This window comes from Electrophorus electricus, chromosome 16 (genome assembly GCF_013358815.1).
Source record: "Electrophorus electricus isolate fEleEle1 chromosome 16, fEleEle1.pri, whole genome shotgun sequence".
Classification (NCBI taxonomy): Eukaryota; Metazoa; Chordata; class Actinopteri; order Gymnotiformes; family Gymnotidae; genus Electrophorus; species Electrophorus electricus.
The window spans coordinates 2444032-2468069 of record NC_049550.1 but is presented as its reverse complement, the minus strand read 5'-3'; the positions used below and the strand labels follow the sequence as shown (position 1 = coordinate 2468069).

Sequence of the window (24038 nt, the reverse complement as noted above, 5' to 3'; positions counted from 1 at the left end):
TGTATGTGTGCATTTTAGTGCGCTAAATAATATTTTCAATATATACAGTAAATAACGCATACTCTATAAACTTAGAATCATGTATGAGTTTACGTATTTTATATATGTGGCGGCATTAAGATAATATATGACATATTTTTTTTTTTGAGGGTGAAAAGGATGCTATGAAGAGTTACCTACGGTTGTAGCATAACATAGCAATGATAATTAATGACTTTACAGGTGTCCTTTCTCTGTGGTCGCCCAGTAGATTTCCCGATAATTGCGTTGGGCCACTGAGGGCAGGAGAGGACCCTCCCACCGCCCTCGTCTGCGCACGGACTTATATAAGCGCCCCGCTGCCGAACCTTCGTCCTAAAACAGCGGCTGCATGTAGAGGAGGGCAGCTGGCGACACATTTGTTTTAAAAAAGAAGATACGCAGCCCTCGCAGCAGTTTTTTTTTCCTTCCCAAATCACTGGAAACTTAATACACAAAATAATTAATATACATTTTTTTCCTGTTATATTGGATAAAAAAATATGACCCGTAGCAGAGTAACGGGGTTGCTGGTTGCGCTGTGCATAAGCAATGCTGTGCATTGTTTGCCGCAGTCGACAAAGAAAAATAAGAGGCAAGCTCAGGAAGAAGTTCTACTTGACGCAGCTCTTGAAGAGTCTGGACTTCATCCAGCACTTCAGAGTAAGTTTGCTTTTATAAAGTAACGGAGATCATTTCGTTTTATATTTCATACTAGTGTGAGCTCAATTCTCAAAAGGTAACTAGTAATATATTTCCTAAACTTTAATTAACAAAGATAACTGCACAGGGGCTTAACTTTAAAGATAAATAAAAATGGCTTTACCATCATCAATAATTAAATGGCCTCATAATGAATGAATAATGAGTGATATTTGATTATTTTGGAGAACTGCAAACAGGTAGAACAAGGAGCATTAATGACTAATAATGTATGGACACGACTTCATTATAGACAGCTGCACCGAGAATGGCCGTTTTTATAAAAAGAATGATCAGTGGGAGAGACCATACATGGGAAGCATCTTAGTCTGTACTTGTCAAGGAGCGGCGGGAATTACATGCGAATCTAAGCCTGCAGGTGAGAAAGTTTATTTCATGTTGTAATACCGAAGAAATGTTGGAACGATTTCGTAAAACGCGAGCTGGTCCATCGTCGGTGCACGCACAATTACGTGCGCTCCTTCCAAGTCTTCCGAATTGTGTACGGCTATAAAAGCTTGCGGGTCCTGACAAACTAAGAGTGCGACGATTTGTCTATGACACCCTGTAGCTGAAGAAACATGCTACGACAAATTCAACGTAAGATCGTACAGCGTCGGGGAAACCTACGAGCGACCGAAGGATGGCATGATCTGGGACTGCACGTGTATCGGTTCTGGAAAGGGCAAAATTAGTTGCACCATAGCAAGTGAGTTCAACCCCAAAACAAGTTCATAACGTGTCCTCCCATGTTAAGTGCTCTAATAGATCTTTCCTGTGACAGACCGTTGCCACGAGGGAGGGCGTTCATACAGAATTGGAGAAACTTGGAATCGGCCTCACGACACTGGGGATTACATGCTTGAGTGCGTGTGCCTTGGTAATGGAAAGGGAGAGTGGACCTGCAAGCCTATTGGTAAGTAATATGCAACATTCAAGTAATATGGCGGTGACATCCACAAAACGTCTTGTTCTTTGAAGCGCTATTGCGCATATAGGTCAACTGCATCGATTCTCGGAAACCCGGGACAATATTTAAGCTAATCGCAAATATTTAAAAGGACAGTGGTCGACAGCTGAATAATGCAGACAGCTACAGTCTTGCAAGAGCTACATATCTGAACCTCGCTCTTTTTATCGATATGCGAGGTTCAGACGTGGAGCGCTCGCTCTCTCGCTCTCTCTCTCTCTAGATAGATAGATAAATAGAGAAAGACAGACACACACACACACACACACACACACACACACAAAATCACTCTCTAAAAACAATTTTCTAATGGTGATTTACCATTGGTGCTAAACTTTAGTCCCAAGACTAAACTCAGGGTTCTGGGAAACCAGCCCTATGCGTACTAGGGAGACATACATTTACACTTTTTAGTACACTTAGAGGCTATGTGTTATCCCCTTCCTGAGATGGCTTGGGCACTCTCAGGATCCCAAACTGTAATCCCAACTTGATCTGAAAGATGCTGATGGTACTTTTTCCCTGCACCCTGCAGCTGAGCGATGCTATGACACCTCCGTCGGCACCTCATATGTGGTTGGGCAGATATGGGAGAAACCCTACCAGGGCTGGATGATCGTGGACTGCACTTGTCTGGGAGAGGGTCATGGACGCATTACCTGCAGCTCCAGGAGTAAGCATCATGTCCAAAATTACAGTCAGCCAGTCAGGGAGAGTAAACTCCGCAAATCTTACAATAGAATGAAAGCTGAGTTTCTGAGTGGAATAAGAAAATAAATGTTTGGACAACACAAGCACATATTTTGTTGTATATGCTTATACTGGCATGGTTACAGATAGCGGTACAAAAAGAAATTAGTATATCTCTTCCTTCAGTATACTAATACTCTGGATGCTTGAGCAGGTCTAGTACCACCTTGGCTTCATGACGTTATTTAAGAATGAGCTAAGCTTAGGCATGAGTAACCTCAGGTCAGTAGTACTCTGTGGTCAAATATTTAAAAAAGTGAAAATAGTGCAAAAGTGAAAATAGCTTTGAATATCAAACAAGAAGATTCATTTACAACATTATATGGTAAGGCAAAATGTTATACCATCATATTTGGGTGGAACTTGTGATCTCACAGGAATTAAATTGCCTTCTTGAAGGTAATGGACTATAAACCTGGCCATTATATTTTTTGCAAGTGTTCTTCGACTTCATTTTAGACACTTATGCTAGGACACAATCCGCAGTCATTTTGTACCAGGCCTCTGGGGCCCCCAGAGACTTCACTCAAAGCCACATCTGGGCTTCATCCAAAGAATTACTTTCCTAGTTTGGGTCCCAAATCCACTGCACCACCCCTACACTGTTACTCATTAATTTAAAAGTGTCCTTTTTAAATGAATTTCGCCACATGCATCTGACTTTACACTTACATTTCTCTCAAAAAGTCAGCCAGATCAACTCATATCTCTTTAAATATTTTCTGTGGTCGCACCCTTCTTACATCATTCCTAAAGAAGTCCCCAGGGCTGTGAGCTTGTCTGCAGCTGCACAGGAGCAGGTCAGTGAGAAATGGCATCAGAGTTTACACAGTTTCAGAGAGACCAGAATTTTAAGGGAACATGAAAAAGGAAGTGAGCGAAAACAAACGCAACTAAGAACATTAGAAAGTATATAGACTTCTCCCTTCACAAATCCAAACAATTTGCCTGGAACTTATTAGGTTGTTAAAGAAAATGGCTCCCTATTGAAAGGGGATGGTGTAGAGGCACATGGTTCTACAACAAAATGGAGAGAAACAATGGCAAACAATTGAGTGAGATTATAGCAATTTCTATCTTGTTTAAAGCATTTTAATTTATGCATTTGAAAGAAAACAGTATTTGGGACAACAATGTCAAAAAAATATTGTGAGGAAAATACATTTTCCTTTACATAACCAAGACCATTCTTCACTTTGTTGATGTTTAACTTTATAACATGCTTGTGAGTTTCTCTCTCTCTCTCTCTCTCTCTCTCTCTCTCTCTCTCTCTCTCTATATATATATATATATATATATATATATATATATATATATATATATATAAATGCTTTTTTTAATGTTTTTTTTTTGCAAATAAGCTAAAAAATTGTTCAAAGCCGTTTGATCTGTGACCTATAATACCCTTGAACCCTTGGCACCTTCAGATCGCTGTAATGACCAGGACACCCAGTCGTCATACCGTATTGGCCAGACTTGGACCAAGGTGGACTCCAAAGGACACATGCTACAGTGTCTGTGCACGGGCAATGGGCGCGGCGAGTGGAAGTGTGAAAGACTCTCCTCAACACACACCGCCCTCGGTGAGCATTCCACCCCACACCAGCCGTGGAGCAGATATGCGAGGAACTCTTTGCCAAAAAAGCAACAAAATAATAATAATTACTACACATCTGATGTCCATGGATTTAACAGTTTTAAAACATCCAGTGATTCTGAGTAACACATAGGCATGTCAAACCTTTTACTACTGTGCATCTAGAATTAGGCTGATTTGTTAGTAATGACTGTGATTCAGTATCATTGACATCAGGGCCCAGTCATGAATTATCATTTCTTGTATACTAGCATTATAAGAATGGCCTGCTAAGTGCTGCACTCACTTTTTAAGCCTTTAGTGTATATTTAGCCATATTGTATCATTGATTTTAAAAATATCTAGTTTAGCACCGTTATAGTCATGTTGTAGTTATGCTAACTCTTGAAATAGGTCTTTGTCTTTGAGCAGTGTAGCCATACTGTGCTAAAGATAACCATCTCTCCGGGCTTGTTTCTGTGGGCAGGCTCCGGCTCCAAAGCGGTGGCCCATGTCAGGCCTGTGACCCACCATGTGAATGTTCTGCCCCATCTTGTTGAGGAGGAGGGCTCCTGTCGCACGAGCACCGATGTCATCTACTACAGCGGAATGCGCTGGGTCCAGTTGCAGGGCAACAACCAGATGCTGTGCACTTGCATCAATGGTGGCATCAGCTGCGAAGAGTGGGGTACGTCAGACACCTGAAATCAGACACCTCTCTATGGGCTTGACCTTCATACCAAGTGTAGTGTGCCTCTGCAATGCAGTGATTTAACAAGGTCCCCCATTTTTTTGCCTGGACAGATGGTCAGTCGCAGGTGTATGGTGGGAACTCCAATGGGCAACCATGCATGTTCCCTTTCGTATTTGAGGGAAAGACGCACTACTCCTGCATCTCTGAAGGCCGCTCAGATGGGCAGCTGTGGTGCAGTACCACCTCCAACTACGACACCGACAGACAGTATGCTTTCTGTACCCAGAGGAACTGTAAGTAAGGCTTTGCTTAAAGGTGTACGTACGTAGCTTTGAGGTATTTGGCCTCCTGTATTTGATAAGAGCTGAGGATTTATTTCTTCCTGAGAGTTAAGAATTGAGCCTAAGATTCCATTTAAGACTATACATTATGTAAATTAGTTAAGATAGCTTTCATCTAAGCGCTGGGCCATAGCCCAAATGATCGCTTTTGCAGTCATTTTTCTGGAATAGTCTTTAACTGAGGTGTTAGTTATTCAAATCTTAAACCATAGATACTCAAGTAATACATTTGTAGAGAGGGAAAGATCTGGGTAGAGCCTCACATCACACATTGGTCTTGTCAAGCAACAGCGCACAGCGTTTACAGTTAGCTGGGCTATGACATTATGTTTTGTCTGTTACGGAAATACGAGTGAAAAAATGTCTCCCTATAAGCCGATATTTACCTTTGGTTGCTCACCTCCTGAAGTGATGGTGACAACCCGCGGTGGCAATTCCAACGGGGCTCTATGCCAATTCCCCTTCCTCTACAACGGGCGTAACTACACCGACTGCACGTCGGACGGCCGCCACGACGGCATGAAGTGGTGCGGCACCACCACGAACTACGACGAGGAGCGCCGCTTCGGTTTCTGCCCCATGGCTGGTGAGCATGCATCGCACGCAGAGCAGCTTTTGAGTTTAGCTATGGCCTGTCAGCCGTGTTTGTTTTTGTAGACACGAACTCAAAACCAAGGTTAGCAGCCTGTTGGACAAAGGCCTTTAACCGAACTCGGTTTTCTAAGCCACACTATAACTCCTCAAAACAAACTAATGCTGAAAAGCCATAAGTCGCTGCTACTGGAAGCTGACAGGTAACTTGTCTAGAGCAAAGGTATTCAGACTGTGGAATTGGTCCCCCTAGTGGGCTGCATAAAAATTACAATGTGGGGTCACAGATGAAAGGCAAAATTTTAGGCTTTTTAAAAAAGTTCTCCCTGCAATTTCATTACTTTTAGTGATGTATTTTTTTTTTAATAGTAATGTATTTTTTTTAATAGTAATAAATGGTCAAAATGCAGTGGCATGGGAAATGCTGCATCATGTGTTGTAAACTAACAACAGTCCAACTGTGATAGTTTGAACATTGACAAAAAGTTTGAAAAAGCTTTAGTTTGTTCCAGTTATGGGGCTTCAAAAGTTCAAAGGTTCAAGTTCAAATTAGGAAGGGTGCTTTGAGCAGGAAATGTATAATGTCTAGTCCAGAGCAAACCAGCATAAAGATGGTAACTATGATTTACGTTATATTTATATGCCAGTTATATCCTACCAAAGGCAAGCAGGCATGGCATGACTGGTCTTGCTGTTTGCACTGACTTGACCAATTTTCTGAATGTTCCATGAAATCTGGCTTTACAGTCAGTAATTGCTTTTTAATGGACTTGTTCACTCAAGGTCATTAAACTCAATCCCTGAAAATTTATTCAAGAGCAGGCTTTTAGAGGTCGTTATGAGCGCGGGAGTCTTTAGGAGCACATTATGAGCATGTAGTAATTGGTCACAATGAGCCACTGATTTGCAGCTCTGCTGGCCAAGGTGGCAGGGTCGACCCTTCTGAAGAAGCAATTGCTGACTTTGGCTGTGCCAGGTTCCGGCTCTGGCATAGATCCAGACAAAATGAGATCAGGCCTTAATACACACACACACACACACACACACACACACACACACACACACACACACCCACACCCAAATCACACTCTGAACATGCTTATTCTTAATGTCTGAGTACAGCTCTCTTAAACGCAGCACACAGGTACACACACATGCACTTACATGGCTACTTACAGACTGACAGATACAAAGCATGTATACATATTGCCTTCCTTTCAAGCAAGCAACCCATGCATGGGAGTGGTCAGTATACACTTAGCCCAGAGTCTCTCGCTCCCCTTTTGTCCCCTGCTCCAGCTCATGAAGAGGTCTGCACTATCAACAATGTGATGTATCGCCTGGGTGAGGAATGGGACAAACGACATGACACCCTGGGTCACATGATGCGCTGCAAGTGTGTGGGCAACGGCCGTGGCGAGTGGACCTGCATCGCCTACTCCCAGCTCCGAGGTGTGGCAGCCATTATTGCGCTGGTGGAACATCAAAGCACATCACATCACATCACATCCTATCTGCTGCTTAGCAACTGTGATTCAGTAGTTGGTGATTCAATTTGGTTATAATGTTGTAGTCAAAGTCAAATTTATTTATATAACACTTTTTGCAACAGCTGTTGTCACAAAGCAGCTTTACACATGTCTGAGTCCAAGCCCCCAGTGAGCAAGCCAAGGGTGACAGTGGCAAGGAAAAACTCCCTAAAGCATGAGGAAGAAACTTTGACAGGATCCAAGTCTCAGAAGGGGGGTGCCATCCTCCTCTGGCCTTGGTTATAATGCCGCCTTGTATTTACATGGAAAGATTCTATACTATTTGACTCCGTAAATTATGATATGAATCTGTAGCCAGCCTAACCAAAATGTCCATCTATGTAACCGGAAACTAAAATGCTGAATGCTTTAATGCTTTAGTGAGGTGAAGCAGTGAAACGGTGCAGGAGTATGTACTTCAATTATAGCACTTCTGCTGCATTGTAACACTGCTGCATTACTGTGTATTGTGCTCTGTAACACAGTGTTCTTTGTCTACAGACCAGTGCATCGTAGACGGTGTAACGTATGAGGTGAACCAGACCTTTGACAAGCGCCACACTGAAGGCTACATGATGAACTGCACGTGCTTCGGCCAGGGCCGAGGCCGCTGGAAGTGTGACGCCATCGGTAAGACAGCACGTTACAGAGAGAGGGAGAGAGTGGAGAGAGAGAGAGCATTTGGACAGAGGGAGAGAGTGTGAGGGCCTCCGACAATGCAGCACCATTCCCATTTCAAAGCATTCAGGCCACTTAAAAGGAAACCATCCTAGAACTCTAACAGGTGTTTCCTGTGTCGCTTGAGAGTGAAAAGGCATTTGCATTACACAAACTTCGATGTTTTTCTTGCCTCGCCTTGCTTTCAGATCAGTGCCAGGAACCTGAGACCAAGACATTCTACCAGATTGGTGAAACATGGGACAAAGTCATCCACGCTATCCGCTACCGCTGCTCCTGCTATGGCAACGGCATCGGCGAACTGGCCTGTGAGCCTCTGCAGTCCACAGGTAAGATGCCATTTTGCATGAGCACCTCTACATAACCTAGACTATACATACCAGAGCAGCCATTTTGTCAACTATCAATCAAACGTGGTGTGCTGTGACAAATAGGAGTTTGTTACATAATGGTCTTCACAGCGTACTGTTGGGTCTGTGAATCAATATTAAAATGATGATGCAACAATGGCCACTGTATCTTTTTAGATTTAGTCAGACATTTGAGAAATATGATAAAAATATTTTAAATGTAAAATAGCTGTAAGATATGGAGGCAGTTTAACAAAACATAGCTTCTGTGGAAGTTGAATTAATCCCCAGAATTCATTATTTCACAGTGTGAACAAATGAAATATATTTAGGATTGATAATGTTGCAAATCAGATATGAATTATCAAAGATCATAGTTATTTTTGCTGTTGGTACTTCCATGAATCCATGAATGCCATTAATTGAAAGTGAACAGAAGTATAGCAAGATTGAATGAGCATCTTATAATTTGGCCTACTTCATTTCTATAGAATGACTGACAAATTATGATTATAAACCTTTTTGAGTAACTGTATTTAATAGTTAGCAGCTTTAGCTGTTTCAGTTCAGCTTTTCCAAGCTGGGAAAACATACGAAAGGTTTTACTTAGCAGAACAAAATTTGGACCTTAGACATTGCAGTGCTGTGTTAGTGTTGAAACTAACATCCACTGCCCTGGTCTCACATTGATTATTAATCAGTGTTTCTCTTTCAGCAGTCCCTCACAAAAAAAGCTATCACAGTGTTTTTGTTTGTATTTCGTTGAGGAGATCATTAATTATTTCTCTGCTTGATGACAACTCTTTCTTTGGGCACTAGAACTAAAGTATGACCTTCATTCGTATCCTGTATTAGAGTGAGTTAAAGGAATATTGAGAATGGTTATGGTTGGATGTTATTGGTTATCAGTAGATATTAGGTATTTAATGTATTTGAAAAACTAAACTTGCAGTTGCTTTCATTTACACAAGGCACGCCACCTTGTATAAGGTGACTCACAGGCAACAGTAAATTACTTAGTACAAATCAATAGTGTCTGGCTTGCTTATCATTTGACCCAATGTTTTGAGAAGGTGGATAATATGTTTGTGGACTGTCAATAACCAGGCAGTGCCTAACTTGGTACTTAGTGACTTGTCAGTTTTTAAGGCAAATATTGCATAAAAATTTCGCTCTCAAGGACACTGTCAGTGTGTGGTTTTTGGTGGAATTATGTTTGCAAAAAATATGATAAAATATAATAAGGCCATTTGTTTATAGAGAGTGTTGCAACACAGGCAGAAGTTTAGGAGAAAAAAACATCCCTTATTGGTTTTTTAAAGTTTTTATATTGCTTTTAGCTGTGTGTGGGGTTGGCTGAGAGGTCGGTCGCAGCTTGACGTAAGATGTGTGTGATTTGTAGTGTCAGGCAAATGGGAGGATTCCTTTTCGTCTTTCACTCTAGTCAGGCCAGTCTGAAGTGATGGAGTCGGTTTATTCCAAGTATAAATCAGATGCATAATTTTCTTATTACAAGTCGGAAGCTGTGACTGACTTTGATCTGCTGTCCTTGATTTGCTGCTCATTTGTCTGAGAATTTAATCAAATTCACCTGCCTGGTGCAGATACCTAGCCACAACGGAAGTATGAAAAAAAAAAACTTTTAACTGCTACCAAAATTTACATGGCTAAATGGATGCCTGGTTTGTATGGGACTGATCGCAGCTGTTATTTCTCCCATTAGTTCCAGTGCGTGTGATCATCACAGAGACAGGAAACCAGCCCAACTCTCACCCAATCCAATGGAACCCACCGTCATCGGCCCATATTACCGAATACATTCTCAAGTGGAAAGTGGTATGTTTCTCTGTGCCAACCTGTTGTGGGGTTCTCAGGGCTCTGCATGAAGGCCACTTATTTATTTATTTTTTACATTTTTTGTAGCTTACCAATTTAAATTTGGTGTAATGGACATAGTTATATGATTTCAACAGTGTTGTTGGCTTAAATGCATTTTTGACCCCAAAAAAATAAAAATAAATAAATAAATAAAATTTTTATATATATATAGAAATATATAGAAGCTCATGATGACATAACCATTATAAATATATTCTTAGTGTTAAGGATATTTAACTCATTACTTGACCATCATGGATTTAGTTGGTCTGACTAAAGGTTTATTATGATGTGCTATTGGTCAAGCTGTAAATGTCTTTTTACAGAGACATGTTTTTCCTACTCTTGTTCTTTTGAAGCCTTTTAAGTGGTTTATAGGTTTTGGACAGGAGAAGGAGCTGCATAAATCAGAATGTGGTCAACGTTATGCCTCTTTCACACACGCACGCACGCACGCACACACACAATATTTTCTCTTTCTACTCAACACTCTTTCAGCACAGAAGTGTCAAAATTTGGCCCCAGAGTCCTGCACACTTTGTGGTTAATTCTCGCCACTAAACATGGTACATAAGTTGAATCAGATGTGTTTTGAGCAGAGAAATCACCAGATGATTCTAGACTCTAGCCCTCCAAAGTTTGCAGTTGACAGTCCTTGTTTAGCCACTTCTGTAATATTAGGTGAAAATAAATGTTTTTTGTTTTTTTTTCTGGTTTGTGAAAGTTTGGATGGGGGCCTGAAAGTTTGGATGGGGGCCTAGCCCCTGGAGACGATGGAAGTGTTGGCTATTGTGTAGTAGTCTGCATTGCTATGAATGAAACTCAAACAGATTCAAAACATGTGAGCAATCAGTCAGACTGTGGAAAATATGCAATGTCCTCATCATGCCAGAGAGCGCTGAGGGATTGATGGTGTTGGACTGGTGTTTGCTGTCTTTGACTGGCCTTGCTGGGTTTTTTTTGCCTTTCCTGCTCTGTTTTATGCTGGACAGAAAAACACACGTACCCCATGGAAAGAGGCTGTCATTCCTGGCCACATCAACTCCTACACCATTTCAGGACTTAAGCCGGGTCTGACGTACGAGGGCCAGCTCATAAGCATCCTTCGCTATGGTCGCAGAGAGGTCACGAGATTTGACTTCACCACCTCTTACGGTTCTTGTAAGGATTTCTTCTCTTCTCTTCTCGTCTCTTCTCTTCTCGTCTCTTCTCGTCTCACCTGGCGCGCTTTGTCTTTTCAAAGTGTTAGTCGGTGCTTTAGTCAAAAACGTATTCAGGTTTTTTTTTCCTTTGTTTTTGTTTGGCCACCACCTTCCACCTTATCTGGTCTGTTTTTTCCTCTGTATGAACCAAGGAGGAACATGGGTTCACCTTTTGAGTCTCCCCACACTGTTCTTTCTATTGACGTATCAGAGCGATTTCTCACTGTTACCCTCAGCATGCTCATTCTGGGTCTAGAACAAGATTTCTGTAATACTGCATGAAGCCCATCTTAAATAAGCACGCTACTGATGAAACTGATCCTGAAACCTACTATATTTGGACTCTACCTATTCATGGATTTTCTTTTTCTCTGCCTCTTTCCTTATTTTTCCAGTGATTCCCACTGAAGGTGTGACCACACAACCAGCACCTGTTGTCGATACCTCAGAGTCCGTCACCGAAATCACCTCCAGCAGCTTCGTCATCTCCTGGGTCTCAGCGTCCGACACCGTGTCCGGCTTCAGAGTGGAGTACGAGCTCTCTGAGGAGGGAGCCCAGTCAAACGTGATCGGTAAACATTGCGCAGAAATAGTCCAGCAGTCTTTTGAACACATTACAGGCTGCATAACATAAAATCTTCAGGTAAAGAAAAAGAATATGATTATTGGACCAAATTACACTGCCTGGCCAAAAAAAGGTCACACACGCTAATATTTCGTTGGACCGCCTTATGGCACACGTTCACTGTGGCACCATTTCCATAGGCTTCTGAAATGTCACAACATTTATTTTTGTCCAGAGTTGCATTAATTTTTCCCCAAGATCTTTGATGATGGGAGATTTGGACCACTCTGCAAAACGTTTTCTCCAGCACATCCCAAAGATTCTTAATGGGGTTCAGGTCTGGACTCTGTGGTGGCCAATCCATGTGTGAAAATGATGTCTCATGCTCCCTGAGCCACTCTTTTACAACTTGAGCCTGATGAATCCTGGCATTGTCATCTTGGAATATGCTTGTGCCATCAGGAAAGAAAAAAATCCATTGATGGAATAACCTGGTCATTCAGTATATTCAGGTAGTCAGCTGACCTCATTCTTTGGGCACATAATGTTATAATGTTGATGCTAGGTTGCTAGATTCATAATGTTGAACCTAGACCTGACCAACTGTAGCAACCCCAGATCATAGCACTGCCCCCACAGGCTTGTATGGTAGGCACTAGGGTGCATTACTTCAGCCGCCTCTCTTCTTACCCTGATGCACCCATCCCTCTGGAACAGGATAAATCTGGACTCATCAGACCAAATGACCTTCTTCCATTGCTCCAGAGTCCAATCTTTATGCTCCCTAGCAAACTGTAACCGTTTTTGCCGGTTAGCCTCACTGTCAAGTGGTTTTCTTAAGGCTACACAATTGTTTAGTCCAAAGCCCTTGAGTTCCCTTTGCATTGTGCGTGTGGAAATGCTCTTACTTTCACTGTTAAACATATCCCTGAGTTCTACTGTTGTTTTCTACTATTTGATTTCACCACATGTTTAAGTGATCGCGATCATTCAAGAATTTTTGTCTGACCACATTCCTTCCTTGAAGATGATGTTTCTCCACTGTCCTTCCACTTTTTAATAATGCGTTGGACAGTTCTTAACCCGATTTTAGTAGTTTCAGCAATCTCCTTAGATGTTTTCTTTGTTTGATGCATGCACAGGATGTGTCTTTTGACATGGTTGTGTAACAAATGAGAAGCTACTCACAGCATCAGTTACGGTTAAATAACTTGTTGCCAGCCGAAACAATCACCTATACAATAATTATCCAGTGGGAGGCTCTTACCTATTTGCTTAGTTAAATCCAGGCAGTGACCTTTTTTTTTTGGCAAGGCAGTGTATATCACAATATTTTTAATAGCAATGTGCACATTACTGATTTATTCCTTGTAAATACCTCTTCTATATGTTTGGAAGTCTAACTAAAATTTTTCTTTGTGAAATATTCTTTCTTGTAAATATGATAAAATAATACAATGCCATGTGGGTTCAGATCTCCCACGCACAGCTAGCTCAGTGAACATCGTCAACCTCCTTCCTGGCCGTACATACAATATACAAGTTTTTGAAGTTCAGCCAGAGGGAAGCACCAACCTTATCCTGACCACCAAGCAGACCACTGGTATGTGTCCTGTTAATTTTCTCTCATTTACATCACACTAAGCTTCCACTCCCTAGGGTAGTGTTTGTCTGCTCAGGTTTAGGTAAATATTTGAGTAGGGACAGGGAATGGTAATGCCACACTTGCCACTTCTGGCAACACTGGCCAACATCACAGTAACACTTTATTCTTGGTTATCTTGCTGAGTTAAAAGCGTCTTCCTCACGGTCAAATTACCTTTTTTTCCCAGCCCCTGATACTCCAACTGACCACAGAGTTACAGGTGTTGAGGACACATCCATTGTGATCTCATGGACCAAGCCACAGGCACCAATCACTGGTAGGATCTGAGAAGCCCTGCAGAGCTAAGAACTGTCCTAACACTGCAAGCAAACACAAATGAAATCAAACTTGAGGCCTTACAGTAGTTAGCAAATGAACACAAAACACTAATTTGATTCATAGTGTGTGCGTGTGCGTGTGTGTGTGTGTGTGTGTGTGTGTGTGTGTGTGTAGGCTACCGAGTGGTGTACACCCCATCCATCGAGGGAGGCAGCACAGAGTTGATCCTCCCCGAAACGGCGACCTCTGTGACCCTGACCGACCTCTACCCCGGTTCATCGTACAATGTCAGCATCTTTGCAGTGGAGGACAACCTGGAGAGCAAGCCAGTGATCCTGTCCGTCACCACAGCTGGCGAACAGCAGCCTGGTAGGACATCAGATGTCATGTCTATGCTGCCTTTATATAGGAGACAGTTGTGATGACACCGTAGTCAGTAATTACGAACACCTGGACTGGGTTTTGATTCAGGAGCCAGGATCAAGTATCAAGGCCAAGTGAGATCCATGCATAATCTACTTCTGAGCTTTTATTCTCCAAGGGATTTACAATCTGGGTAACACAGCCCTGTATGGGTTCAAAGATCTTCATAACATTACTGCCAGAAAACACTCCATGCACATGACATACTGATCGCAGTCAGCACGGGCAGCGGCAATGATAATCAAGCCTTTTTCGATGTAGTTCTGCTTGTCGTTGGTTTCTGGTCTTTTTTCGGAGCAGCTTCTGGACCATGGTGCTCTAGACGAGGCATGTCCCAAATCTCTGCCTAGCTCCTCAGGCCGTGTGATTTGCAAAAGGGCCAGGAACACATTCAAGGGACCGCAAACTGTTTCGGTGCTGTGCTGTTTTTCTCAGATCCTGCCAACTAGCACCTACCCCCGCCCCCCCCCCCCCCCCAGAGAAACCCTCAACTATTCATCATTCATCCTCAGGAGACTCTTTGAGAGTGTCATGAAAGGGTCCTACATGCTTTTTATAAAGATTCTTGGGTGTTTTTGTGATTATATTATGTTCCTGGGAATTCTGTCCTCTCACCAGCAGAGGTCCCTGTCTCCCACTACTCATTTTTTTACATGCACATTTCTGCTCATTGTCACCTGGTAATTTCCATTAAATGCTCTGTTGTATAACCTGCTTTGTCCATCAGTCTGTTGTAAAATCAATCTATCATTGTCACTACAGTTCTGTGTCTTTTTCCGTGGTTCCTGTTGTGGTTCTCCTGGTGTTGTAGGTCTTTTGCATGTTTCACTGACTCTACTATCCAAATAGTTTTCCACCTGTTTTCCCTTTTTTTTAAATGACATTGTCCTGCCTATTACTGATGATCTCATGAACCAGGTTTTATTTCTATACTTAATACCTTATACACAAAGGGTGGCATAATATGGACAAATATATCATGTCACAATTATATTTCTGCACATTGCAACTGTCATATACTGTGCGAAACACAGTGGTAAACAGCTAATGAAACACAGTTGGCCTGCATTATTGTGACCAAAAAATTTTTTTTTGGTTCACGAGAATGCCATAGCACCTGTCAGTGTTCACTGGTACACCTGTCCACAGAGGAGGTCCCTGCTCCGACGGACCTGCAGTTCTATGAGGTGACTGATGTCAAGATCGCCCTCACCTGGACGGGCCCCCCGACCGAGGTGTCGAGCTACCGGGTGACCTTTGAGCCGGTGACTTCAGATGGGCGGAGCCAGAGGCCACTGCAGCTGCCCATCACACCCAATGCCTACGCTGAGATTACGCGGCTGCAGCCAGGGACGCGCTACCGTTTCCAAATCTACGCCATCAGCGGAGTCAGCGAGAGTGAACCTCTGGTGGGCGAAAAGGCAACGAGTGAGTGCAGGCGAGCATACATGCATACGCAAACATGGACATGGACACATGGACACATGGGGACATGGACACATGGACACACGGACACACGGACACACGGACGTACGGACGCGCGCGCACGCACACGCACACACACTTGCATCACAAGCAAACAAGTTTACCTTGATTCTCCACAATTCCCAACAATTACACAAAGAGATTGACAATATCCATTTCTTACTTTATACATTCAAATAAATGAGTATAGAGTAAACAGAAAACAAAAATATACCCACCTGACCCTTGACTTCTGTGTTTGTTCAGAGCCAGATGCACCGACGGACCTGCGCTTTACTGACATCACGGAGGACACCGCCCTGGTCATGTGGTCTGCCCCCACAGCACAGGTCACGGGATACCGCCTCTTTGTCACCATGGGCGGTTCCACTCCTAAACAGCTGAGGATCCCGGGCAGTGCGACGCAGTTCGAGCTCAACCGCCTGCACCCTGACACGGACTACATAGTCGTGCTGCACTCAGAGCAGGGCAGTGCCCTTAGCGAGGGTGTCACTGGCACCTTTACCACCTGTGAGTTAATGCTAATATGCTAGCACTAACTTGCTAACAGTAACGCTCTCGTTAGAGGTGTGGCAACAAGGGCCTGTTGATGGCCAGTGAGCACTAATGCGCAGAGGACATGGCTTTAGTTGGTGTTTAAAACAATATACTACAGTAACTAACAGAGACCATAAATGATGCCATGTAGTTGGTAATTATTTCTAGCTAGTGATGCTGCTAATAAACAAAAACTAAAAGGGACCAGCTAGCATCAGCTGTCAAAACATTAACATTTTTAAAAATAAATCAAAAATTTCTAAGTGATACTTATACGTATTATCATCCAAATACAGCTTGAATGTGTTGCCAAAGTGGCAACAGAAGTTGAACATTTGTTACGTTAAGTATTTTAGCATTTAGTATTTTATAATAGTAGAAAAACTGAAACTCATATGAAGAAAAATATGACTAGAAACCAATTAATTTTAGTTGTGACCTGATAGCATTCAGTTTGTATAATATCTGCACATGTCTGCCCAAGGTTGGTTGAAGTGTTCCTTTTGAAAAGGTGGGAGTGACTTTTCCCATTTGTTGTGTTCCTATCTTTTTGTTTGGAGCACACATCAAGCTTTCTGATTCTCTCTGATTCTGCTGTTTCCTCAGCTCTGCCCATGGGCAATGCTCCTCGCTTTACTACCGATGTCACTGACACCTCCATCATCATTTCATGGACCCCTGTGCCACGTTTCAGCTACAAGGTTAAAAAAAACAACAAAAAATACATATCCTAGAATCTCACTGTGCAAATGGAGTCACTTTTCAGTATGTCCAGTCTATGATGTGTTTCACTTGAAATGCTAACCTTTCTTTGAGCCAAATGGTAACAGTTCAAGTTTGGTTTATTCATCACATACATAGTCATACACAGTATAACTCGCAGTGAAATGGTGGAGAGTGCTCTGTCCAAACTGAGGAAAAGAAAACAGGGGTGCATAGAGAAATATAGATATTCTATAGTTCTATATTCTATATACAGTGACAGAAAGTAAAATGTAAAGATCAAAATCATAATGTACCGACTTGCCTACTTTGTTTCAGTACTCATTTCTTGTTTTTTTCTTCGTGTGTTTCTCTCAGCTTTCAGTGAAGCCCAGCCAGGGTGGTGAGGCACCCAGAGATGTGACCTCTAGCTCAGGAAGCATTTACATCTCCGGCCTCACTCCAGGAGTGGAGTACACCTACAGTGTCCAGCCCATTGTCAATGGCCGCAAGCAGGGCAAGCCCATCACACGCAACGTTGTTACTTGTAAGCAACTTACAACCAGCAAACTCCATTTTCTCCAGTAAAAATATTTACTGCTGTTTAATGACACACCTCTCTTTTCTCATGCTTGACTATTTTGTCTACTGTAGCATTGTCACCCCCGACAGACCTGAACTTGCTGTCAAATCCCGACACGGGCGAGCTCCGGGTGAGGTGGCGCAGCAGCCAATCACCTGGTAAATACTCACATACTCCTGCTTTGCACAAAAAAATTGTCCTGACCTTCACTCTCCATGTGTATGGGGGTGGAAGGCACTGTACAAACATGATGTTACTGTGAACCAGTTGACCACCTGTTTTTTTTTATTGTTGTTTCAAACATATTTTCATATTATTTTGTTTGTTCTTTCTTACTCTCTTTATTTAATGTACCGTATGTAGTCTAGTAATGGTGAAGCACTGTAAAAAGAGTTTCTTTCCTTCCTTCTTTCTTTTCCATCTTTTATCTACTTATTCCACTCCCTTTTTCTTCACACTTTTCTTGATCTCCCCCTCCTTTCTGTTCTGTCACCCACTTAGACATCAGTGGTTACCGAGTGACATGCTCACCGACAAATGGGCAGCGCGGAAACTCCCTAGAGGTAGTTGTGATGGCGGATCAGACCTCTTCCACTCTGGACAGCCTGAGCCCAGGCGTGGAGTACAATGTCAGTGTCTACACAATCAAAGACCACTTGGAAAGTGAGCCAATCTCCGGAACAGTCACCCAAGGTAAGGCCTTTCCCCTGGGACAGTGGTTCTCTTCTAGTGTGCCTCCCCTACTCCTTTGCATTTTTCATTTGATTGTTTTTTTAAAGGCTAATTAAATATGTTTCCCTGAATGTGTTTCATGAAGCAAGACTATTACATTTATTCTGTAAAGCAACGAGGACAGCTTCTGTGGTTGTGTGAGTGTGTGCACATGTACATGTCCGGTTGAAGTAATGAGAACTGACATTTCCATCCATTTTATGGACAATATCCAACACCAGTCCTCTGAACCCACACCGAGACCTCCAGATCCTCTGCGTTCCTTTTGCCATAAAGCCAAATAGTCTTCACATGAAACCCTCTTATTGAGCAACCAGTGACCATACGATGCCATGTTGACCAGTTTATCAGTTCTTACTGCTGTCATGCATTATCTAATTGCTTGTACTAAACTGCTACTGAATATTATCTGAACAATCTGAATGTCATTGATGAAAGAGTTCAAGATTAATTATGACAGTATAAGCAGTGCCAAAGCTAGTCCAGCATGCGACATTCTTCCGCATGTGCAAGCTCGACACTGTTTTTTGCTGTTTTTCAGATTGCAAATTTCAAATCTTTGAAAAGTAATTGACCTTAGGTGTTCTTTTGGGCTTTAAAAAATCATAGACTTGAAAATCTGTATGGCTGTCTTACATTTAATATAATCACATTCATAATCATTAATAACCTGCAAAAGATCTCTGTAGCAGTAATGAGCTTGGTCTTTGTGCTATTGAAGTGTTTCCACAGAATTTCATTTAATCTGTGAATCATTTAATTTGGGTGCATGTGTCATGGTAGATAGCTCTTCTCTTTTTAAAATCTCTTCTCTTTGATTTTTATCTGGCTCTTCTAATGGAAAATTTAATTGCTGATTGCTCATGATTCCTGCTGTTGTGTGTCTTGTTCTATCTCTTCCTCCCTGCTTTCCTTATAAACGTGCTCGCGTTTATAAATTAACATATTCTAGACATGCCGAAGGTGAGAGACCTCGGCTACATCAATGTCACCGACACTACCATCGGGATTCAATGGACCTCACTAAATTATCCGGCCATTACCGGATACCACATCAAGGTAGTTGCCACTGGTGAGACATTGCCCATTCTGGAGGATTCTGTGGACTCCTCCACCAGTTATTATATGGTTCGGGGACTGGAGCCTGGCATCGATTATGACATCAGCGTCACCACGGTCACAGAAGACGGCGAGAGCGAGCCGATGACGATCACCCAGCAGACTCAACCTGGTGAATTATCCCCCTGAATAATTTTACAGGTTGCAGTTGAAATGGCAGATGGACTCACAGTGAATTCTATTTTTGTTAAACACACAGCATACAGAGTAGGGCGGTCAAACAATTCTCTAAAATTATAACCATATTTCCCTTAGCAGACTCATATTTAAGCACACAAAAGAAACCTTAGGTGCTTAGTTCTAGTTAAATTTAGAATCGCAATTTAAATAAATAATACTAACCGAAATAAATAATACTCACCCATTATCTTAAAAGTGACATAGTACCTTCTCTGACATATTAACAGTGCTAAGTTACATTTTTGTAGCCTGCCTTGCTACCACCAGAATGAACTGGACACTAATATAGGTAGCCTTCTTTTTTTTCTTACTGAGTGATATAGCAAGTGTCTCTGGAAGCCTTCCTTGGATTGTCGAAAGAAATATAAAGTGTGGCTTTGCTTCCTGAGTTCTCTTTGCAGTCCCTATGGAGGAAACGAAGCACCTGATGGCAAAACAGTGGCAAAATGACCAAGGAAATATGATTTTGGTTTTTAAAAAGTGGTACCCTCTGAACTGTAATAACATACATGAATTAAGTTAAAAAAAAAAAAAAAGAAAAAAAAAATTGGCAGCCCACATTCAAACATTCATCGAGCTTTTCTTCTTCTGGTGGGAAGCGCATTATCACTGAGAAAAGTATCATATTGAGATATATGCTAGTGCTTCGGATGTTGCATTACATCGGCAGTTTTAGTATTTAGATATTCAAAACTCCAAAGGAACTACACTTTTTCACACTTCTATACCAAACTGAATGGTTTGAGGTTTTATTTATTTACATTTTTGAGTTTTTATTTTGCTGCTAAATATTCCAGTTTCTTTACACCAGCCTGTGTAGCCACAGTCTGAATTTCACACTAAACTGCGTTTCATTGAATGAGGCTGGCAGTAGGAACTTCTATTGTAGAGTACCAGGAATGCAACATCTGCCATCATCTCCTCCCTAGCCGTCCCACCTCCAGCGAAACTCGTCTTTGGGGAGGTGGGTCCAGACTCCATGCGGGTGTCATGGACGCAGCCGTCTGTCCAGCCTCGGCAGATCAGCCGCTTCGTTATACGCTACCACCCTACCAGCAGTGATGACGACATCGAAGAGATCAACGTGGGTGGAGCCACCAGCACCTTCCTCTTGCAAAGTGAGGCACTTCCTTTGTTTCTTCTGCTTGCCTCTTCATTTCCTTCATCATGACCTCTAAGTCCCATTTTTGTAAATCTGCGACTTTGAGGGCAACTGTTTTTCAGGAAAAGAATAGTATTTTTTGGTTGGAAAAGTTCACATATTGACCCGTTTATCTAACCTTCCTCTACTTTGTGTAGACCTACTGCCACTTACGGAGTATCTAGTGAGTGTGGTGTCTGTGTATGAGGAGAGAGAGAGCACACCTGTGACCGGCAAACAGAAAACAAGTGAGTCAGTGTGTGCATGTGTGACTTTGTGAGTTCATCGCATACAAAATCCATTCAATTACAGACTTGACTGTGTTTCACTCCATGCAGCGCTGGATTCTCCAACGGGCCTGGAATTCTCCGATGTCTTCACCAACTCCTTCACTGTGCACTGGATTGCTCCCCGAGCCGTCATCACAGGCTACCGCCTCCGCTACCAGCCCACCACTGGGGGACGCCCCAAGGACGAGCGCCTGCCCCCGACACGGACCCACTACATGCTGACGAAGCTGACCCCCGAGACTGAATACATTGTGCACATTTATGCCATCAGCGGCACCCAGGAGAGCCTGCCGCTCACTGGGACCAAGGCCACCAGTAAGTGCTGTTCCCTGTAGCCATCCCACATTCTCTTTAAGGGATTTCTTCAGGATGTCTCTTTTAGTTTGCCTTGAAGCACTCATGTTGTGAACACTAATCCGTGTATGGAACAACGCTTCTTCTCGCAGTCTCTGATGCTCCCACTGACCTGGAGGTGACCTCCTCCACACCGACCAGCATCACCATCACATGGGATGCGCCCGCTGTCCCTGTGCGTTACTACAGAGTCACTCACGGTGAGACAGGTGGGTTGCTAGCCGCTGTCTGCTTTATATTAGCCAATATCTTTGATTTACCAGAAAGTGAAGTTACTCTTAAAAATCACATCATTAATTTATTATTAGCATTAGCAACATTATCATTTTTAGCCATTTGCCTATTTAAACTATTATTTAATAAAGCATATAATCCAGTAACTAATGTGAAGTATTCAGTACTATTTAAGTGGGTACACTATTTGAGGTTTGTAATTACAAGAGTGGTAAATGGGAGTCTGGACCCACCAGTGGAGAGTTTAATGCCTGGCATTTTAGTTTATCATGGTGCATAACATGGCATTTAATGATGGCGTGATGGCTCAGTTGAATTTTCCTGGACTATAGGAGAGAGTGGCTCTACCAAGGAGTTCACTGTGCCGGGCACAGATTCGACTGCCACGATCAGTGGCCTGCAACCAGGCACTGAATACACCATCACCGTGTATGCAGTGACTGGCCGTGGAGACAGCCCCGCCTCCAGCACGCCCACTATCATCACGCACAGGACTGGCAGCCATAGTGGGTATCTCGAGCAAAGATCAGTGTGGTCTTCACTGCCATGACAGTGAGAGCAGGCAATACTGACCTACAAACCATTTTATTAGAGCGTCAGTTCCAGAAGCCTATATATCATGGCCCTAAGTGTGTAATACTTACCTAAGAACACTTTTATTAATAGAGGTGTTCAGTGAGTGCAGTTGGTTTGAAATGATCAATCTGTCCCCAGATGTCCCCTCACCCTCTGCCTTGGACGTGACGAATATCCAGGACAGTGTCATGACTGTGCGCTGGAGTCCAGCAAAAGGGCCCATTACAGGCTACAAGGTCACAGGGGTTCCCCAAAGTGGAGAGGGACCCACCTTCACCAAGGTGGTAGGCCCCGGTAAGTCTCTACATATCTCACTGTGGCCTACTCTGTTCCTGTGTTATTCACTGTGTTCGCTGTGGCCTACTGTCACTGTGTAATTCACTGTGTTCACAGATCAGACAGAGTTGAAAGTAACAGGCTTGAAGCCTACGGTGGAGTACGTCATAAGCGTGCATGCTATCAGCCGTGATGGGGAGAGCCGCCCAGTGGTAGAAAAAGCAACTACATGTGAGAGGTTTTTTTGTTTGTTTGTTTGTTTTTATTTTTTATTCAGTTCAATGTATACTAAAATGGTGCTACAATAACTAAAATCTAGTTTTCTAAACTCCAGTACCTCTTTCCTTTAGCTTCAAGCCATCCAGATCCTTCTGGTGAGCTGGCATTCGATAATGTTGACACCACGTCCCTTAGAGTGTCGTGGAGCATCCCGCAGGGTCCCGTGACAGCATACCGGGTCCTGTACTCCAGCTCCCAGGAGGGGATGCGTGAATGGCAGCCAGCTCCTCACAGCTCCGACCACACCGTGCTGCTAAGCGGCTTGCGCCCAGCAACCGAGTACACGGTCCAGGTCATTGCCTTGAATGGCCATCAGACCAGCGCAACCCTCCAGGGATCGCAGGCCACTGGTGAGCACTACCACAGGGTGTCCCGTACAAGGGCCCCCTGACATTCAGTGACTTCCGGCAGAGGTCTCATATTAACCATGCATACGTCCAAGTCCACACCGAGGAGGTTGTTGTGAACATGATTAATGCAGAATATGTAACTGATCATTTCCTTAAAGTGTGGTGCTGGAATTTGCAGTGTGAATGTGTGACATGAATTCATCATTTTTTTCATGCCAAACATCTAAAAATAATTAGGTCTTTTATTTAGAAAACTATGTATGTTATTGTATAGTATAGTATAGTATAGTGTATATATAGTATAGTATAGTATAGTATAACATAACAATGTTATAACTTATGATAATCCAAATTTTAAGGCTGCTCAGACAATTTTTCTAGTTAAAAAAATTGTTTTTTAGTGTTGGTGTTTAATTGTTGCCTTGACCATTAACAAACATTTCTGCTGTATAAACTGCAGAGAACTCCGACCCTGCAGATGACCTGGATACGAGGTGTTATATTCTGATTTGAATTCTGCAGGGAGGTAGTCCTCTGAAGGGATAGGCTAATCCAGTTAAAAGCTGTATATTCTAACTCAAAAAAATAGCAAAAACAGATTTTATCTTGATTATCTATTGTGACTTATGATTTTATTTTAACTATTAAAAGATATATTTTTATGGCCTTACAAATAAGATGATTTCTGTTTCCAGTTATGAAAAAATAAATTCCGTTGAAACTTCAGCATTACATCACATCGGGTCTTTGCTTCACCTGTTTCTGTATGATCTTACTCTGGCTGCTCCTCCCCCTCCAGCTGTACCCGCCCCCACGGACATCCAGTTCAGAGATGTTGGCCCCTCCTCTTTTGTCGTGCTGTGGAGAGCCCCCGTGGTCAGGCTTAGTGGCTACCGTGTGATGGTCACCCCCAAGAACAAACATGCCCTGCCCAAAGAGATGAACGTGGCTCCTGACTCTACGCAAGTGACAGTGCCTGGACTCCTGGTAAATTAGATTCCTTTTTCAG

General features: G+C 42.7%; 1 protein-coding gene across 3 annotated transcripts in view; it reads left to right on the top strand.

Moving 5' to 3' along the window:
* Positions 1 to 368: 368 nt before the first annotated feature.
* The window catches only part of fn1b (fibronectin 1b), a 30520-nt gene continuing 6850 nt past the window's right edge, over positions 369 to 24038 (top strand). The window contains exons 1-34 of one of the 3 annotated variants that reach the window (XM_035535007.1): positions 369 to 681; positions 974 to 1099; positions 1292 to 1429; positions 1505 to 1636; positions 2226 to 2363; positions 3868 to 4023; positions 4504 to 4704; positions 4821 to 5003; positions 5461 to 5637; positions 6942 to 7094; positions 7673 to 7801; positions 8038 to 8178; positions 9923 to 10035; positions 11070 to 11238; positions 11675 to 11851; positions 13319 to 13447; positions 13677 to 13766; positions 13943 to 14137; positions 15341 to 15619; positions 15923 to 16186; positions 16820 to 16914; positions 17294 to 17462; positions 17570 to 17656; positions 18000 to 18191; positions 19183 to 19461; positions 20459 to 20647; positions 20829 to 20918; positions 21009 to 21275; positions 21407 to 21514; positions 21881 to 22054; positions 22263 to 22418; positions 22518 to 22631; positions 22751 to 23029; positions 23829 to 24016. In XM_035535007.1, coding sequence (XP_035390900.1) covers positions 522 to 681; positions 974 to 1099; positions 1292 to 1429; positions 1505 to 1636; positions 2226 to 2363; positions 3868 to 4023; positions 4504 to 4704; positions 4821 to 5003; positions 5461 to 5637; positions 6942 to 7094; positions 7673 to 7801; positions 8038 to 8178; positions 9923 to 10035; positions 11070 to 11238; positions 11675 to 11851; positions 13319 to 13447; positions 13677 to 13766; positions 13943 to 14137; positions 15341 to 15619; positions 15923 to 16186; positions 16820 to 16914; positions 17294 to 17462; positions 17570 to 17656; positions 18000 to 18191; positions 19183 to 19461; positions 20459 to 20647; positions 20829 to 20918; positions 21009 to 21275; positions 21407 to 21514; positions 21881 to 22054; positions 22263 to 22418; positions 22518 to 22631; positions 22751 to 23029; positions 23829 to 24016 — 5637 coding nt within the window. In that variant the 5' untranslated portion in view covers positions 369 to 521. Of the gene's footprint in view, positions 682 to 973; positions 1100 to 1291; positions 1430 to 1504; positions 1637 to 2225; positions 2364 to 3867; positions 4024 to 4503; positions 4705 to 4820; positions 5004 to 5460; positions 5638 to 6941; positions 7095 to 7672; positions 7802 to 8037; positions 8179 to 9922; positions 10036 to 11069; positions 11239 to 11674; positions 11852 to 13318; positions 13448 to 13676; positions 13767 to 13942; positions 14138 to 15340; positions 15620 to 15922; positions 16187 to 16819; positions 16915 to 17293; positions 17463 to 17569; positions 17657 to 17999; positions 18192 to 19182; positions 19462 to 20458; positions 20648 to 20828; positions 20919 to 21008; positions 21276 to 21406; positions 21524 to 21880; positions 22055 to 22262; positions 22419 to 22517; positions 22632 to 22750; positions 23030 to 23828; positions 24017 to 24038 lie in introns of all 3 variants that reach the window. The other 2 variants (XM_035535006.1, XM_035535008.1) reach the window with 2 other exon arrangements.